At 56.8% G+C, this 17,514-nt stretch overlaps 1 protein-coding gene across 1 annotated transcript in view; it reads right to left on the bottom strand.

Annotated features, from left to right (window-relative positions):
- The window catches only part of BSPRY (B-box and SPRY domain containing), a 32,689-nt gene extending 16,699 nt beyond the window's left edge, over nt 1–15,990 (bottom strand). The window contains exons 1-3 of the mRNA XM_077835962.1: nt 15,760–15,990; nt 13,807–13,905; nt 12,109–12,339 (exon numbers count right to left, since the gene is read on the bottom strand). Coding sequence (XP_077692088.1) covers nt 12,109–12,339; nt 13,807–13,905; nt 15,760–15,960 — 531 coding nt within the window. The 5' untranslated portion in view covers nt 15,961–15,990. The remainder of the gene's footprint in view (nt 1–12,108; nt 12,340–13,806; nt 13,906–15,759) is intronic.
- Between the last annotated feature and the right edge of the window lie 1,524 nt (nt 15,991–17,514).

Raw genomic sequence — 17,514 nt, 5'->3', positions numbered from 1 at the left:
GCTCGGCCCCTGAGCGGTCCTGTTCCTCGAGGGTGGTGTTAAAGTCCCCTCCCAGGACTAGGCACTCGTGAGAATCTAGGGTGCCAAGGAAGTCGGACACCCGCTGATAGAATTGCGGCCGCTTCGGGCTCGTTGTCGGGGCATAGATGTTAACGAGGTTGACCACGAGCCCCTCCATACGGACTCGGACATGCAGCAGGTGGCCCAGCATGGCCTCAGTGACCCCTAGCACCTCAGGCCGTAGGTTGGGGGAGAACAGGGTCGCCACTCCAGCTTGTCGAATCGTGACGTGGCTAAAGTAGACCCCATCCCCACACTCCAGCCGCCAGTTGTCCTCGGCAGTCAGATCCGTATGGGTCTCCTGCAGGAAAACCACAGAGTACCCCCCCTTCCCGAAGGTAAGAGAGCACCTGGGACCTGCGGAGACCCATCCTACAGCCCCTGGTGTTCAAAGTTGTGATAATGAGGGGAGTCATGCGGAGGGCTGGGGGCGTGGGGGTTCCTTAGTGGCGGGGATGTTCACGGCCCCCGGCAGGTTGCGCAACAATCCGAGACCCATCCCGTAAGTGAGTAAATCGTCACAGAAGCTGCGGGCCCGCCCGTAGGCCACGGCACCGTGCCTTCCTTTCCCTCTATCCTCCTTTATAAGGGCCCTTGTGGCCTGGAGGAGTTGATCAAAGTCCCCCCATCGCTGGAGAGCTAGCTGTACCCTGTTGTGGGAGCCACGGATGTCTTCTAAAAACTCCTGCAACGCTTTTCGCAGCTCTTGGGTGGGTGGGGCTGCGATTTCCGGGTTATTCCCTGGTGGGGCTCATGGTGCAGCCTCGTGGTCCGCTGAGGCGGGCAGGCAGGGTGCGGATCACCGACGGGGCGTCTGACAGGCTAAAGTTATTAGGTCCGTCTCAAGCCTTGGGGTAGAAGGGGATGGCGGAGGGAAAATTGCAGCTCCTAATGGGTCATGGCAGGAAAATGCAAAGGCTGCTCCTTGCGGGGGATCCGCAAAAAACGGGAAGGAAATAACCCCAGGGGCGGCAATAGCATTGCAGGAGGCGGTGGATTGGGCAGGGACAGGGGTGGGGGTGGGGGTGGGGGCAGAGGCGAGGCTCTGGGCTTTGGGAGGCAAGTAGCTGAGAGATGACGCCTCCTGAACAGATTCGAGGGTTAAGGGGGTGGGGAGGGGGCTCCCAGTGATGCCAGGCGCAGGCTCTGTGGTGGATTTGGCAGCCATGGCATCAGGTGGTGAACCACCTTCTGTAGGGTGCCCGCCAGTGAAGGCGGTTACGGGGAGGGAGCATGGGGAAAGGGGGACTGGAGTGAGGTTGCCCAGATCGAGGCCGGCCGGCAGTAGGTCATCCTCTCCCTGGGTGACCGGGGTCAAACCTAGGGCCTCGATCTCCTCATACATGGAGGAGAGGTCGTCTTCTGCCACCCCAGGGGTCTCCCCTCTGGCACCCTGCTACGACGGTCGCTTTGGGGTTTGCGGGGTTTCGGATGATATTCGGGCAAAAGGGGCTTCCTCAGGGGTCTTGGAGGGGAGGGTCTCCCGTGGAAGGGAGAGTCTACTTCCAGTGCTATTTTGTCTTCCCCTCCCGACACCGGCGGATGGATCTCACTCGTGGGCATAGCGGAAGGCTCAGTGCCTCCCTTCCTGGTCTTCCAGGAGGCCTCCGCATCGGATGGGTGCAGCGGAGCTCGAGCCTTCCACTTGCCTCGCTTCCCCTGGACTAGGGTCCAGCCCTCCATAGCATCGTCTGAGGGCAGGTTAGCAGGGGTCGTGTCGGGGGGCAGAGGCGACGGTTCAGGGGCTCGGGGGAGTAATGGTGAGGCAGCATGAGGGGGGTGGTTCTCCTTGGGGCGGGCCCTATCCTATCCCCGGTAATATCTTTGCTGCATCCTCCTCCACAGGCTCTGTTAACAGCAAGGGCGGGGCTCCCTCGCTCGTCTGGGCATTGTAGGGGAGGTGTCTCTTGGGCCTGGGCAGGAGCAGCGGTGGATCGAGCAGGAGGAGAGGTGGTTTCAGGTGCCGGGCGGCCAGGGGCGTCGGCAACGATGGAGCCGATGTCCTGCCGGGTCTCGGGGGTCTCGGGTGCCCCTCCCTGCCGGGCCAAGGGGCAGTCTCTTCGGACATGCCCCACTGATCAGCAGAGGTAGCACCGGGGCTCTCCTGTGGAAAAACAGACCCGATAGCGGGCTCCCTGGTAGGGGACTAGGAAGGACCCCTCGAGCGCCTCTCCGTCACGCCTCCGATGCTAAGAAAAAGACAACCTTCCCGTACATTTTGGAGGCCACCACAATAGCTGTGGGTCCTACCACCCTCGCCAACGCCTGCACGTAGGTCTCCACGTGGGGTGAGGCGGGCACCAGGAGGCAACGGACGCCGTGCTTCCTGGTCATGGTGGGAAAGGGGGCCCGGCCACTATTGATGGTGGCGGAGGCGGTGGGTGGGCGAGATTACGAGGCGGAAGGCAGGGGGGGCGGGGGCTGCCACCGCCCGGGCATAGTTTCTGGGGGCCGGGGGAGGGACGCTCGCAGAGCTGGTGGAGGGAACAGCGGGGAGGGACGCCATGGTCGATGACGAGGCCACAGCGGTGGGGGCAGCCTCTGCCATGGAGGGCTTGGTGGTTGTGGCGGGGTCCTTCCCCTTCTTCGCACCCTGGCCTTTCCAGCTAACCGGGGGGCTTTCCTAGAATCTGGGGGGGCGGTTGGCGTAGCAAGGGCAATAGTTGCCCCGGTGCCTCTGGCTGCCGATGCCCAGCGGTGGCGGTGGCAGGTGTTTTGGCAGCAGTGGTGCGGGGGGATGCTTGGTGGTTGGGCGGGGGGTAGGTGGGGGAGGGGCAGCTGAGGTAGTTAGAGGGGCCTCACCCCTCCCATTCCCCGCCATCGTGAGCAGGGAGAGACGGGGAGACACCAGAAGGAGGATGGGGGAGGGGGAAACAGATTAACCACTTCTCCCTGTTGGGCTGCAGGCTGGGGGGGAGGTGCCAAATGGGTCGGACTGGACAGGGAAAGGAAACAGGAGTTGGGGTCAGGTAGTAGGGGCAAACTGCGGGGTGGGCAGTCCGGGGGTGGGGGTGGGGGGAACGCGGACCCACTCATGTTTATCCAAAGAGTCTCGTTTGGTCGGCTGTTGTGTCTGGTCCGGATGATGGAATTCAAAGCAAGCAGTTGAGTCTAGAGGCAGACGGCAGGTTGCCAGCAGGGACGGACGGCGGGGGGACCATGACGGTTGTAGTAGTGTTGGGGGGGGCACCGATGGATCGGGGGGCAGCTCCGTGCCACACCCCCTGTGCCCCTACAAAATGCAGTTAAGACACAGTCAAACTCCCCCCACACGAGAGTATAGTTCAAAAGTTACTCAGTCTTACGGCCCCCTCCACAATGATTTGTAGCTTCCCTGGGCGATGTCTCTGTCAGCTATCTTCTCTCCCGGTCTTTGTGGAGCATTCCAAAAATGCCAAGCAAAGATAAGAAGACAAGTAATCGCGGGTCCACAAATGAACAGCAAAATGGTTGGGTCTGGGGGCGTCCACTCCCCTCCTCCAGGGAGCGGGTCGGCAGTCTTTCCCCCCCTCCTCCGGGGGTTGCAGCTGAAGCAATAGCAGCGTCTGAGGGCAGGCGTGGGGGGGCTGGCAGGCAAGCTGGCAGCCGACCAGCACTCGAACGGCAGCAAAGAAAAAAAAAACAGAAAAAAAAAAAAAAAAAACCGAAGAAAAAGCGTCTGGCCCGGTCGCGGGGGGGTGGAACTAAAGCAAGGGCAAAAAGCAAGGAAAGCCCAGGCCAGAGGGCAGCAGGTGAGTGTTAGAAGGGAGCCTTCTTCCCTGTAGAGGGAAGGAAGTTTGCTATAAATTAATTAAAGCACCTGAAGCCAATTAAAGTACCTGAAGCCAGTCACCTGATAAAACCCCCCTGCTTCAATCAGACAGGGGAAGCAGTTGAAGCAGAGTGGATTGGTGCTGGGGTAGAGGGCAGTTTGGAGGAGTTGAAGCAAAGCGGATTGGTGCCGGAGAAGAGAGCGGTTTCGAAGAGTTGAAGCAGAGCGGATTGGCGCCGGAGCAGAGAGCGGTTTGGAGGAGTTGAAGCAGAGCGGATTGGCGCCGGAGCAGAGAGCGGTTTGGAGGAGTTGAAGCAGAGCGGATTGGCGGTGGAGCAGAGAGTGGTTTGGAGGAGTTGAAGCAGAGCGGATTGGCGGTGGAGCAGAGAGCGGTTTGGAGGAGTTGAAGCAGAGTGGATTGGTGCCGGAGCAGAGAGCGGTTTGGAGGAGTTGAAGCAGAGCGGATTGGCGCCGGAGCAGAGAGCGGTTTGGAGCCGTTGAAGCAGAGCAGATTGGCGGTGGAGCAGAGAGCGGTTTGGAGGAGTTGAAGCAGAGCAGATTGGCGGTGGAGCAGAGAGCGGTTTGGAGGAGTTGAAGCAGAGCGGATTGGCACCGGAGCAGAGAGCGGTTTGGAGGAGTTGAAGCAGAGCGGCTTGGCGGTGGAGCAGAGAGCGGTTTGGAGGAGTTGAAGCAGAGCGGCTTGGCGGTGGAGCAGAGAGCGGTTTGGAGGAGTTGAAGCAGAGCGGCTTGGCGGTGGAGCAGAGAGCGGTTTGGAGGAGTTGAAGCAGAGCGGCTTGGCACCGGAGCAGAGAGCGGTTTGGAGGAGTTGAAGCAGAGCGGCTTGGCGGTGGAGCAGAGAGCGGTTTGGAGGAGTTGAAGCAGAGCGGCTTGGCGGTGGAGCAGAGAGCGGTTTGGAGGAGTTGAAGCAGAGCGGCTTGGCGGTGGAGCAGAGAGCGGTTTGGAGGAGTTGAAGCAGAGCGGCTTGGCGGTGGAGCAGAGAGCGGTTTGGAGGAGTTGAAGCAGAGCGGCTTGGCGGTGGAGCAGAGAGCGGTTTGGAGGAGTTGAAGCAGAGCGGCTTGGCTGTGGAGCAGAGAGCGGTTTGGAGGAGTTGAAGCAGAGCGGCTTGGCGGTGGAGCAGAGAGCGGTTTGGAGGAGTTGAAGCAGAGCGGCTTGGCGGTGGAGCAGAGAGCGGTTTGGAGGAGTTGAAGCAGAGCGGCTTGGCGGTGGAGCAGAGAGCGGTTTGGAGGAGTTGAAGCAGAGCGGATTGGCGCCGGAGCAGAGAGCGGTTTGGAGGAGTTGAAGCAGAGCGGATTTGTGCCGGAGCATAGAGCGGTTTGGAGGAGTTGAAGCAGAGCGGATTGGCGCCGGAGCAGAGAGCGGTTTGGAGGAGTTGAAGCAGAGCGGATTGGCGGTGGAGCAGAGAGCGGTTTGGAGGAGTTGAAGCAGAGCAGATTGGTGCTGGAGCAGAGAGCGGTTTGGAGGGAAGCAGAGGAGAGTTTGGAGAAGTGCTGCGGTGGGCTAAGAAGACCAAGACCCTAGGTAAAGGGCAGGGGTGAAAGGGGGCTGGTACCGCGTACCGGTAAGAACCCGCCCCGGCCCATACCCAGCCCACAGTAAAGCGTTGCCGCGGCAGCGCTTTCACCTCCCTGCTCCTTTCGCCTCCCCCGTCGGCGGCCCTGCTGGTAGGGTCCGTCCCGGCAGGGCCGCCGACGGGGGAGGGAAGGGGCAGCGACATTAAAGAGCAGCCGTGGCAAAGGACTGCCCTTAAAGCACTGCCGCGGCCCCTTCCCCCCGTCGGCGGCCCTGCCGGTAGGGTCCGTCCCGGCAGGGCCGCCGACGCGGGAGGAAAAGGGCAGGGACAGGAAAGCGAAGCCGCGGCACCGCTTTAAGGATGGTCCTTTGCCGCCGCCGCACTTTAATGTTGCTGCGCCCCCTGTCGGCAGCGCCGCGGCAAAGGACCCTGCAGCGCTTTAACGTTCCTGCTCCTTTGGGCCGCCCCGGCCACCGACGGGTGGGGGGCGGCAAAGAGAACAGCTGCTCTGGGGCCGGCGATTTAAAAGGGCCCGGGGCTCCGGACGCCGCCCTGCCCCGTACCGGTAAGTGGCCTCAGTTACTTTCACCCCTGATAAAGGGACACCTGGTTTGTGCAGAGGGAGGGCAGGAAGCCCCACAAGCTGAAGGGCAGGAGAGGGAAGTAGCCCAGGGGAAGGAACTGCTAGTTCTAGTGGTTTACCGCTATCCCTAGGGCCCCTGGGCTGGGACCCGGAGTAGAGCGTGGGCCCGGGTCCCTTCCTCTCTACTCCCGTCCTCTAGGACACTAGTGGGGCAGTTAATACCTCAGTTCAGGGGCGAGAAATGGTGCCCTGAACCCACCTCCCCCCGCCAAGAAAAGAGAGCATGAGACCCGTCATAGTAGTGCCAGCAATTTGCCACAGTGGATAGAAAGCTGGCTAGGTTGTCGGGTTCAACGGGTAGTGATCAATGTCTAGTTGGCAGCCGGTATCCAGCAGCGTGCCCCAGGGATCGGTCCTGGGGCCGGTTTTGTTCAACATCTTTATCAGTGATCTGGATGATGGGATTAATTGCACCCTCAGCAAGTTCACACATGACACTAAGCTGGGGGGAGAGGTAGATACACTGGAGGGTGGGGATAGGGTCCAGAGTGACCTAGACAAATTGGAGGATTGGGCCAAAAGAAATCTGATGAGGTTCAACAAGGACAAGTGCAGAGCCCTGCATTTAGGAAGGAAGAATCCCATGCACCGCTACAGGCTGGGGACCGACTGCCTAAGCAGCAGTTCTGCAGAAAAGGACCCTGGGGATTACAGTTGATAAGGAGCTGGTTATGAGGCAGCAGTGTACCCTCATTGCCAAGAAGGCCAACGGCATATTGGGCTGTATTAGGAGGAGCATTACCAGCAGATCGAGGGACATGATTATTCCCCTCTATTCGGCACTGGTGAAGCCACACCTGGAGTACTGCATCCAGTTTTGGTCCCCCCACTACAGAAGATATGTGGACAAATTGGAGAGAGTCCAGCGGAGGGCAACAAAAATGATTAGGGGGCTTGGGCACATGACTTGCGAGGAGAGGCTGAAGGAACTGGGGTTATTTGGTCTGCAGAAGAGAAGAGTGAGGGGGGATTTGATAGCAGCATTCAACTACCTGAAGAGGGGTTCCAAAGAGGATGGAGCTCGGCTGTTCTCAGTGGTAGCAGATGACAGAACAAGGAGTAATGGTCTCAAGTTGCAGTGGGGGAGGTCTAGGTTGGATATTAGGAAACACTATTTCACTAGGAGGGTGGTGAAACACTGGAATAGGTTATCTAGGGAGGTGGTGGAATCTCCTTCCTTAGAGGTTTTTAAGGCCCGGCTTGACAAAGCCTTGGCTGGGATGATTCAGTTGGTGTTGGTCCTACTTTGAGCAGGGGATTGGACTTGATGATCTCCTGAGGTCCCTTCCGACCCTGATATTCTATGATTCTATTATCTGCAAACTGCCACCTCACTGTTCCCTTTTTCCAGATCATTTAAGAATATATTGAACAGCACTGGTGCCAGTACAGATCCCGGGGGGACACCACTATTTGCCACTTTCCATTGTGAAAACTGAGCATTTATTCCTACCCTTCGTTCCCTATCTTTAAATGAATTAATGATCCACCAGAAAACCTTCCCTCTTATCACATGACTGGTTACTTTGTTTAAGAGTCTTTGGTGATGGACTTTGTCCAAGACTTTCTGAATCTCCAAGCACACTATTTCCACTGGATCACCCTTGTCCACATGCTTATTGACAACCTCAAAGATTTCTAATAGATTAGCGAGGCATGATTTCCCTTTACAAAAGCTGAATTAACTCTTTCCTAACATATCAAGTTCATTGATATGTCTGAGAATTCTGTTTTCTATTAGTTTCAACCAATTTGCCTAGTACTGAAGCTAGGCTTACAGTGTCTCTTCTGGAGCCTTTTTTTAAAAAAATTGGCATTACGTTACCTATCCTCTATTTGGCATGGAGGCTGATTTCAGCAATAGGTCATGTACCACAATTAGTAGTTCTGTAATTTCATATTTGAGTTCTCTCAGAATACCATCTGGTCCTGATGCCTTATTACTGTTTAATTTATCAATTTGTTCCAAAACCTCCTCTAACGATACCTCAATCTGGGACAGTTCCTCAGATTTGTCACCTAAAAAGAATGGCTGAGGTGTGGGAATCTCCCTCACATCCTCTAAAATGAAGACCAATGAAAAAAATTTATTTAGCTTGAGTGTTCCTTTAGCACCTCAATCGTCCAAAGACCTCACTGACTATTTAAGAATGTCTACACTGGCACTTCGTCAGCAAAACTTTTGTTGTTCAGGGGTGTTAAAAACCACACCCCCAAATGACAAAAGTTTTACCGACAAAAAGCACCGGTGTGAACAGCGCTTTGTCAGCAGGAGCACTCTCCTGCCGACGAAGCCACGGCCGCTCGTGGGGGGTGGAAGTTTTTTGTCAGCAGAAGAGCTCTCTCTTGCCGACAAACAGCAACTACACTGTGCATCTTTTAGCGGCATGGCGGTAGCGAAACTGAGTCGTGTAGTCATAGCCTTTGACAGGCTTCCTGTTTCTGACGTACTTTTAAAAAAATGCTGTCAGTCTTTTGCTAGTTGCTCTTCAAATTCTTTTTTGGCCTGCCTAATTATACTTCTACACTTGACTTGCCAGAGTTCATGCTTCTTTCTATTTTCCCCCCTAGGATTTGACTTCCAATTTTTAAATGTTGCCTTTTTGCCTCTAACCCCCTCTTACTCCGCAGTTTAACCATGGTAGCATTTTTTGGTCTTATTGTTTTGTTTTGATTTGGGGTACATATTTAGTTTGAGCCTCTATGATGGTATTTTTAAATAGTTTCCGTGCAGGTTGCAGGCATTTCACTCTTGTGACTGTTCCTTCTCATTTCCATTTGACTAGCCTCATTTTTGTGTAGTTCCCCTTCTTTGATGTTAAATGCACCTGTGGTGGGTTTCTTTGGTATTTCCCCCCTGCATGGATGTTAAATTTAATTACATTATGGTCATTATTACTGAATGGGTCAGCACCTCTGGGACCAGATCCTGTGCCCCACTCAGGACTAAATCAAGAATTGCCTCTTCCCTTGTCGGTTCCAGGACTAGCTGCTCCAAGCAGCCGTCATTGATGGTGTCTGGAAACTTTCTCTCTGCATCCCGTCCTGAGGTGACATGTCCCCAGTCAATATGGGGACAGTTGAAATCTCCCATATTATTGCGTTTTCTATTTTTGTAGCCTCTCTAATCTTGTGGAGCATTTCACAATCACCATCACCATCCTGGTCAGGCAGTCGGTACTATATTCCTGCAGCTATATACTCTTATTCTTCAAGCATGCAATTTGTATGCATAGCAATTCTATGGTAGTTTGATTCATTTAGAGTTGTACTATATTTGGCTCTATGCTTTCCCATAGAGCGTTGATTCCCCCACCAGCGTGACTTACCCTGTCATTCCCATATGTTTTGTACCCTGGTATTACCGGGTGCCATTGATTATCATTGTTCTCACACAATAAAATCCCTCCCTGGGGACTTACGCAAGGTCTCAGTGGGTTTGGGTGTCTCCCCAAGTCCTCCATCCCCCTTGCCGAGCCCCGGCGCAGACAGTGTCACAGTGAAGAGCAAACCCCTCACCCTCCCTGAAAATGGCTAAAACTGCCTCCTGGGGATTGAGTTTGTGCCGCTGGCGATGCCCGAAGCAGGTGTATTGAACAAGTTCATGCAGCAGGAAAATCCGCCTGACACAGGTAGCCAAGGATCCTCTCTCTTTTCCCCCTCGCCCCCCCGCCATCCCCCGTCCCCGGTAACTCTGTCGCTACCATTCACTGCAAGGCCCAAGACCCACCCTGGTGCTTGTTCTAACAGCTGCTCTATGGCCTGCTATCTAACATGCCTCCCACAATGGTGTCCAAGGCCCCTCAGTGCAGACTCCTTGAAGTCAGGCCATCTGCAGCAGGAGTCATCCAGCTCCCCAGCCCCACATCCATCCCAGAAGGCTTTGCTGCAGCACTTCAGAGGTGTCCCCTCTCTCCTGCTGGCCTGGGTTGCAGGAAGCACAACTGTCTTTCCTGGGCCCTGCGGGAGAGCAGCCCCATCCCCCACCCCGTGCTGTCGCAGAGGCAGGGAGTTGCTCCACTGCCCATCTCCCTGTTCCCGGCTCAGGCTGGGGTGGGGCACGTCCTCCAGTGCCTCTTGGGCTCCATTTCCCACAGTGCCATCAGGGCTCTGCGCGCTCAGACCAAGTGCAGGCCCAGCACGGTGGTGTTCTCTCCCCCACCTTCCACACGGAAAGACCATCCTGTGCTCGCTCAAAGGCAGCCTGAGCAGTCGTGATAAGAGGAGAGTCTGACGCCATTAACAGGAAATCCATTTCTGTGGGGCAGATGGACCAGCCCAGCCATTTGCACAGGCCGGGAGCTCCAGAACACGGGGTGCCTTTTGCACAACCTCAATGTATCCATTTTTTTTTAACTAAGAAAACTATTGTTTAACATATTGGCAACTACACAGCAGTGACACCTCAGTGCATTTCAACCCACAGGAAGTGCAGCACTTTAGCACACTCACTACAGCCCCCCCTCAGCTGTCTGGCTCATGGCGTTTCAGATGCTTGCTACAATTGTACTATGCCCCCACAGGCTGTCCCAGGTCCCCGTCTCCTAGGGGAAAGGCCTATCACCTGGGGGTGATGATGGCTCCAGAGAGTTACTGTTTCCAAACCAGACGTCATCCTGTTATCAGCCAAACCTCTCATTTGTATCAGCTTTCTCATTATGGAGCCTGCACCAATTAGCCAAAGTAAATTCAGCAGATTTCTTTGCACAGTGTGTGGTCAGTGTGCTCCTGAGCAGATCACTGCAAGCACCTTCCTCTGACACATCAAGTGTCGGCTCCTGCCAGAGACCAACCTCTGACCCAGGCTGGAAACATTTACAAGCCTCACACCGCCCTCACCCACCACCACCGCTACGCGGCAAAGAGCCAGACAGACCTTTTCACTACTGTCTTGCTGGCTGGTATTTAACAGATCTCGTGCTCCAGCCTCCCGTCTCTCTGGTGGGACAAGTCTGACTGGCCAATACCAGAAGGTGGAATAAGAGATTCACTATTATTCCCATCCCCACTGGTTCACTTCACGAGCCAACCAGCATTGTTCGAATCCCTAGAAAGTTCTATCCCCAGAGCAAAGCTTCTGCCACTCACTTAAAGTTAAACGAACCTAAGCAATGGCTTAAGGTCGGGGAAACAGGATAACTGCCTGCTAACATCTGACTGGAGAGGAACTCTTAAGGTGATCCAAGGGTGATTTAATAAATAATGGGAAGGAACCAGCCAAATGAACGTGCAGACTGAGTAGGAGAAGTTCCCTCACACCGAGGTTTGTTAGATGTCAGGAGATCTCTCCAGGGAAAGGCAGGGGCCCCAAAGACCGAGCCCTGCTCTGCACGACAAAATCACTTCAGTATAAACACGTCGCTCGGGGGCTGGGGGGTTGGATGATCCGCACTCCTAAGCGACACAGTTATACCAGCTTAAGTGCCAGTGTACACAGCACTATGGCGGAGGGCGAGCTCCTCCCAGCGACATAGCTCCTGCCTCTCACGGAGGCCTATTAACTAAGTCGACAGGAGACGCTCTCTCCTGTCTTCATTAAAGCGCTACAGCGGTGCAGCTGAGCCAGCGCAGTGTTTTAAGTGGAGACCTGCCTGGAGCTGTTTAAAATCAACAAAGAACTAGAAAAATCCATGGAAAATCATGTACCGGCCTTCGCCCTCTCTGACCCTTGAGTCCAATCCTCAGATACTGAGGCCCTGCTTGGGCCCTTGTGGTCCCATCTGCTTGCAAGGGAGAAGAGGCAAGGAGGAAGTAATGCAGCAGTCAGTGCTGCTCTAGCCCAGCATTCAAAGGGCGGTGCGTCCCCGAGCTTGGAAGACAATTCTGATATTCTCCCATCACCCGCAGTAAAGGGGAGACCAGCAGGAACATTTCAGAAGCTCCCTCACCTGTTCCTAGCTCTTACGGGGCAGCCACATATCTCTGGTGATTCCAGCCAGGTGACTCCCTAGGTAGGCACAGCTGCTTCCCAGGAATGCAAACCCGAGTCTCTCTTGAACTCTGGCCTCCTTGTTGTCAGTGCAACAAGCTGCCAAACTGCTGCGCTCAAGAGTCATCAGCTACAGTGAGAGAAGCCTGGCTGCAAGCTAGACTGGCTCCTCCGTACAGGACTGTGGTACTTACCACCAGGCCGTGGTCATCCAAGTTGGTGATCATGTCCACTAGGTAGGTGCGGAGGGTAGCCAGTTTCTGCAGAGAGTCGCTCCAATGAGCTCGCTGGGTCAGGATGCTCTGATGAGTCCTCTCCTCCTCCGCATGCACCTTCTCCAGCAGCCGCTGCTCTTCGTTCTCACACACATTTCTCACAAAGATCAGCCTCTGGATCACCACTTCCCGGGCCCAGCTGGCCGCACTCTGCCACAACAAGGACAGGGAGGGAGAGGTGTCAGGCGAAAAGGAGGAAAGCTACCACCAGAGCTGGCTTTCTATGCGCCCTAACACTGAGTTAATCCACCTGAACTCACTGAGATTAAAGTGGTGTCAACCAGTGTGAGATCGGAACCAGGCCACTCTACCTACCAGCGATGGTGTTTCTAAGGCACTAGCTGGTATCGCCATGGCTACTAAGTGCTAACTTGACACTCAGCAAGGCCCAAAATTTCAGCTTTATTTACACCATGTAATATTAGGGAAATGATCTCATGCTGATTAGCCAAAGGTCCAGCCTGCAACCCCTGGTGCAGGATAGCAGCTCTGGTTCCCTGCAGCAGGCCCACTGAGCTCAACTCAAATTAGGAAGGACTTTCAGGATTAGGCCTGACAGCTGCTGTCCCGCCCACCACTCCTATTCACTCAACAGCGGGTCTGCTCGGACTGAAGTATGTCTGTGCAGTCTTTGCAGCCTAGCCATTGCAGGAGGCCAGGGGACCCTGGAAGTGAACTGACTAGAGACAAAACTGAAACTGACTAGCCTTTTATTGAAGCACAGGCACCAGCAGGGAACTGGGAGAAGTTAGGGTCACTGAAGTGTTCAAAGCCATGATTGCTAACAAAGGCCTGGTCTACTCTAGAAAATTAGGTCGACATAACTACATCACTCAGAGATATGGAAAACCCACAATCCCAAGTGGCATGGTTAAGCCCACCTAAGTCCCCGTGTAGACAGTGCGAGGTCGACGGAAGAATTCTTGGGGAGCTGGATAACCTAGGCCGATGGGAGAAGCATAGGTAATAACATCTACACTGCAGCGTTACAAGCATAGACGTACCCACAGAGCATTTACACAGAAATAGCTGGCCGGATTCTCAGTTCTACTACGGCCACTTTCCCCTGCTCTCGCCATGTAAACGAGCTTTAAAGTCAGTGTAGGATGAAACAGATGCTGCCAGCGATGTCCCGGCGTAAGGGCGAAATCGGCCTAGTATCGTTAGCCTGACGCGGCCGCTTTCAAGGAAAGCGCTGCCTGAGGGAGGCATGGGAAGCTGCACCAGCTGAACTGCGAGATGAGCAAATTCAAGAGCAAACTCCAGGGTTTGACTCCCGAGCCCACCCCCAGAACCCAGGCCAAGGTCATCTACAGGAGGGTGGGGCAGCAGAGAGGGTGTTCACACCACTCTGGAAGCAATGCAATGGGTAGTGCATGAACTCAGCTGCCTGCCTCACGGCGTTAATACTACGCAAACCTGTCTGCTCAATATGGGGGGTGGTCGGAGAGGGAGACAGGCCAAAACCAAATCAGTGACCAAAGCGTAAAGCCATCTCAGCAACCCTGGGCAGCCAGCAGGAACATTGCTGAGTGGGGGTATGTTCACCTGTGAGATGCAGGCTACATAGCAAGCTCAGGTCCACATTACCATACCATGGAAAGAAAAGCGAATTACCAGAGCACTTTGGTTCTTCCCTGGCAGCACCTCGGCCATGTATTTGGTGATCGCAGCACTCTGCAGCTGGAGCTTCTCACACTGATCCACAATTTTATTCTGAAATACAGAATGAGAGCTATGGATTCACAGCCACTCGGAGCATCCTCTGCCCATCGGGCACTGTGAGCTCTCAGCTTTCAGAAGTGGTGTAGTCATACAGCATCCCTTCACTAGAGCACGGGCTGCATGAGGTCCCCGGGAGCGTCCGGCTCTCAGCCCCATTGCAATCAGCTGCAAACACACTCCAGCTTTACATGAAGAAATAAATCCCAGATTTGTAATAAAACCCAATCCTTGCCTGAAAAAGTCACAGATGGGCCTAAAATAGCCCTAAAAGTTAGCGGGTTTTAATCATATGACAATCCACCTTGGTAAGACCTGTCCTGGACTCCCGATCACCAGTGATAGTATCTCTGTGAGAGAAAGAGGTGGAGGGAAGGGAGAAACTGTTACATGCAGATCACCTAGGCCAGATTCTCTGTCATGTTCTGGTTCCTTTACATCACTCTGGCATTGTGAGGAGACAGAAATTCAGTGGAAATGGCCTGTGACTATCCCTGGCATAAGGGCTTTCTCCACACAGCAGAGTTGCACGAGGGAAGAGTGCAAGAGTGCGGCATGGCCAGCTCCTGCTGTTCTCAACCGGGATGACTCTGGGGGGATGTTACAGCCAAACATAAACTGGAGTAGTCCTGGGGCTGCTCTAATTTACGCCATGAATGAGCAGTCCAAACTATGGAGTGTAAAGCAGCCTTTGCCCTCTCCTGCAACAAGCACAATTTAGCCAGAACAGGCTCTGAGCCATAGTTTTGCCTTTGAAAACTGTCATTTCCCTTGGCAATAGGACAATTCCTATGTGATTGCTGAGAACTAAACCTGTCATTTGGGTTTAAATCTAAAAACCAAAGCCAACAGACAGGAACAAGGAGGTGTAATTTTGATCTAGCCTTACTGAAATTCCCAGGGTACCACAGACAGTGCCCAGCCCACCCTCTGAATCATGGCCCAGATCCCTGATCCCTGCACACCTGCTTGTTCCTCACTGCCAATGGGTGATATGAACCGGTCAGCCTTAGGGTGGCTCACAAGCTGTCCTATTACCATTGCTCACTGGTGAAGATGAGTGATTGGTCACCTAAGTCACATTGTATTGTTTCTGCTCTCTGATTGGATGGCTGAAACTTTTTTAAACAGGAGATTGTGGTGTGGGGCGCTTCCTAGGAAAAGTTTCTAGAGGAAGAATGGTTGGTGCTGGCTGCTGTCAGGCTTCACAATTACTGCCCCCGCCTCGAATGAGGTGAAGGTAACTCCGGTGTGTGAGATCCCTGGCCTGAGTGCCCAGCAGCTGCTCAGCAAGTGAGGTGGAGGTGCTGGGCCGGCCGGCTTGTCTCTGCGCGCTGGCTCGGCTCATGCAGCGCGTTGGGGGGCGCGATCTACGCACAGAGCTGTCCCCCTTCCCCGTGCTGAACTCCTCGGCAGGGGGCTCACAGTGACCCAGGCTGCTCTGAGCCCTCCCATCCCAGAGCCAAAGGGCGATCCGGCGTCTCCGTGCAGCCTGGGCGCTCCCTGGGGGCCTGTCTCCCAGCACATGTCTGCGCAGCGCCTGGCACACCCCGGCCCTGCCCTCACCTGGGGTCTCCGCGCTATAGTCACACGCAGCCGGAGCCCCGAGGGACGTCACCCGCCAAGGCTGCCGCAGGGCTGGGGAGCGGCGCCACCGCCGGACTCTCCCCATCAGCCGTCCTGGGAGCCGCCCTGCCCTGGGCTCCGGCTGCTCCGCACGGCGCGTCCGGGCTGCTGCAGGGGAGGCGCCCGGAGGGGCTCCGAGCCAGCGGGCGACGCTGGGCGTGGGGCGCCCCCAGGCAGCCGGCGGCCCGGCCCCGCGGCGAGCAGCCCCGTCTCCGCGCTTACCCGCAGGCCCGCAGCCTTCTCCTCCAGCGCCGACACGCGGTGCCCGGCGCACTGGGCGCAGACCCGCCGGCGGTGAGCGGCGCAGAACCAGCCCAGCTCCCGCCTGGGCTCCGGGCAGCTCCCCGCGGCCGGCCCCGCCTGGCTCCGGCTGCCCGGCTCCGCGCCCACGGGCGGCGGTAGCCCCGTCCCCTCCTGCGCCATCAGCCCGCGCTGGCTGCACGCCGGAGCCGGAGCCGGAGCCGCTCCCGGGCGGACGCGGGAGCCGTGGGAGCGGGCGGCACCTGTCTCAGGTGCGGGGAAGCGACAGGCGGGCGGGGCTGCAGGGCGAAGTGACGCGAAGTGACGGCGGCCCCGCCCTGCGCGCACAGCCCGAGTGCTGCACACCCAGCCCCCCCCACCCCCCCAGCCCTGCTTGCTCTCTGACCCCCTAGTGCTGCACACCCAGTCCCCCCAGCCAGACACACCCACCCACCCCCGCTTGCTCTCTGACCCCCCTAGTGCTGCACGCCCAGCCCCCCAGCCAGACACACCCACCCCCCCAGCCCTGCTTGCTCTCTGACCCCCCCTAGTGCTGCACACCCAGCCCCCCCCACCCCCCCCAGCCCTGCTTGCTCTCTGACCCCCCTAGTGCTGCACGCTCAGCCCCCCAGCCAGACACACCCACCCCCCCAGCCCTGCTTGCTCTCTGACCCCCCTAGTGCTGCACGCCCAGCCCCCCAGCCAGACACACCCACCCCCCCAGCCCTGCTTGCTCTCTGACCCCCCTAGTGCTGCACACCCAGCCCCCCCACCCCCCCAGCCCTGCTTGCTCTCTGACCCCCTAGTGCTGCACGTCCAGCCCCCCCAGCCAGACACAGCCACCCAGCCCCCCAGCCCTGCTTGCTCTCTGACCCCCCTAGTGCTGCACGCCCAGCCCCTCCAGCCAGACACACCCACACACCCACCCACCCCCCCAGCCCTGCTTGCTCTCTGACCCCCCTAGTGCTGCACGTCCAGCCCCCCCAGCCAGACACACCCACCCACCCCCCCAGCCCTGCTTGCTCTCTGACCCCCCTCGTGCTGCACACCCAGCCCCCCCAGCCCTGCTTGCTCTCTGACCCCCTAGTGCTGCACACCCAGTCCCCCCAGCCAGACACACCCCCCCCACCCCCCCAGCCCTGCTTGCTCTCTGACCCCCCTAGTGCTGCACGCCCAGCCCCCCCAGCCAGACACACCCCCCCACCCCCCCAGCCCTGCTTGCTCTCTGACCCCCCTCGTGCTGCACACCCAGCCCCCCCAGCCCTGCTTGCTCTCTGACCCCCTAGTGCTGCACACCCAGTCCCCCCAGCCAGACACCCCCCCCACCCCCCCAGCCCTGCTTGCTCTCTGACCCCCCTAGTGCTGCACGCCCAGCCCCCCCAGCCAGACACACCCCCCCACCCCCCCAGCCCTGCTTGCTCTCTGACCCCCCTAGTGCTGCACGCCCAGCCCCCCCAGCCAGACACACCCCCCCACCCCCCCAGCCCTGCTTGCTCTCTGACCCCCCCTAGTGCTGCACACCCAGCCACCCCCACCCAGACACACACACAGCCCTGTTTGCTCTCTCACTCCCGAGTGCTGCACACACACAGCCCTGCTCGCTCATGCTCTCTGTCTCTCACACACACACCCTGTGTGTTGCACACACACAGCCCTGCTCATGTGCTCTCTCACACACACACAGCCCTGCTCGCTCATGCTCTCACACACACACACTGTGTTGCACACACAGCCCTG

This window comes from Eretmochelys imbricata, chromosome 16 (genome assembly GCF_965152235.1).
Source record: "Eretmochelys imbricata isolate rEreImb1 chromosome 16, rEreImb1.hap1, whole genome shotgun sequence".
Lineage (NCBI taxonomy): Eukaryota > Metazoa > Chordata > Testudines > Cheloniidae > Eretmochelys > Eretmochelys imbricata.
This window is presented reverse-complemented; position numbering and strand designations above follow the sequence as displayed.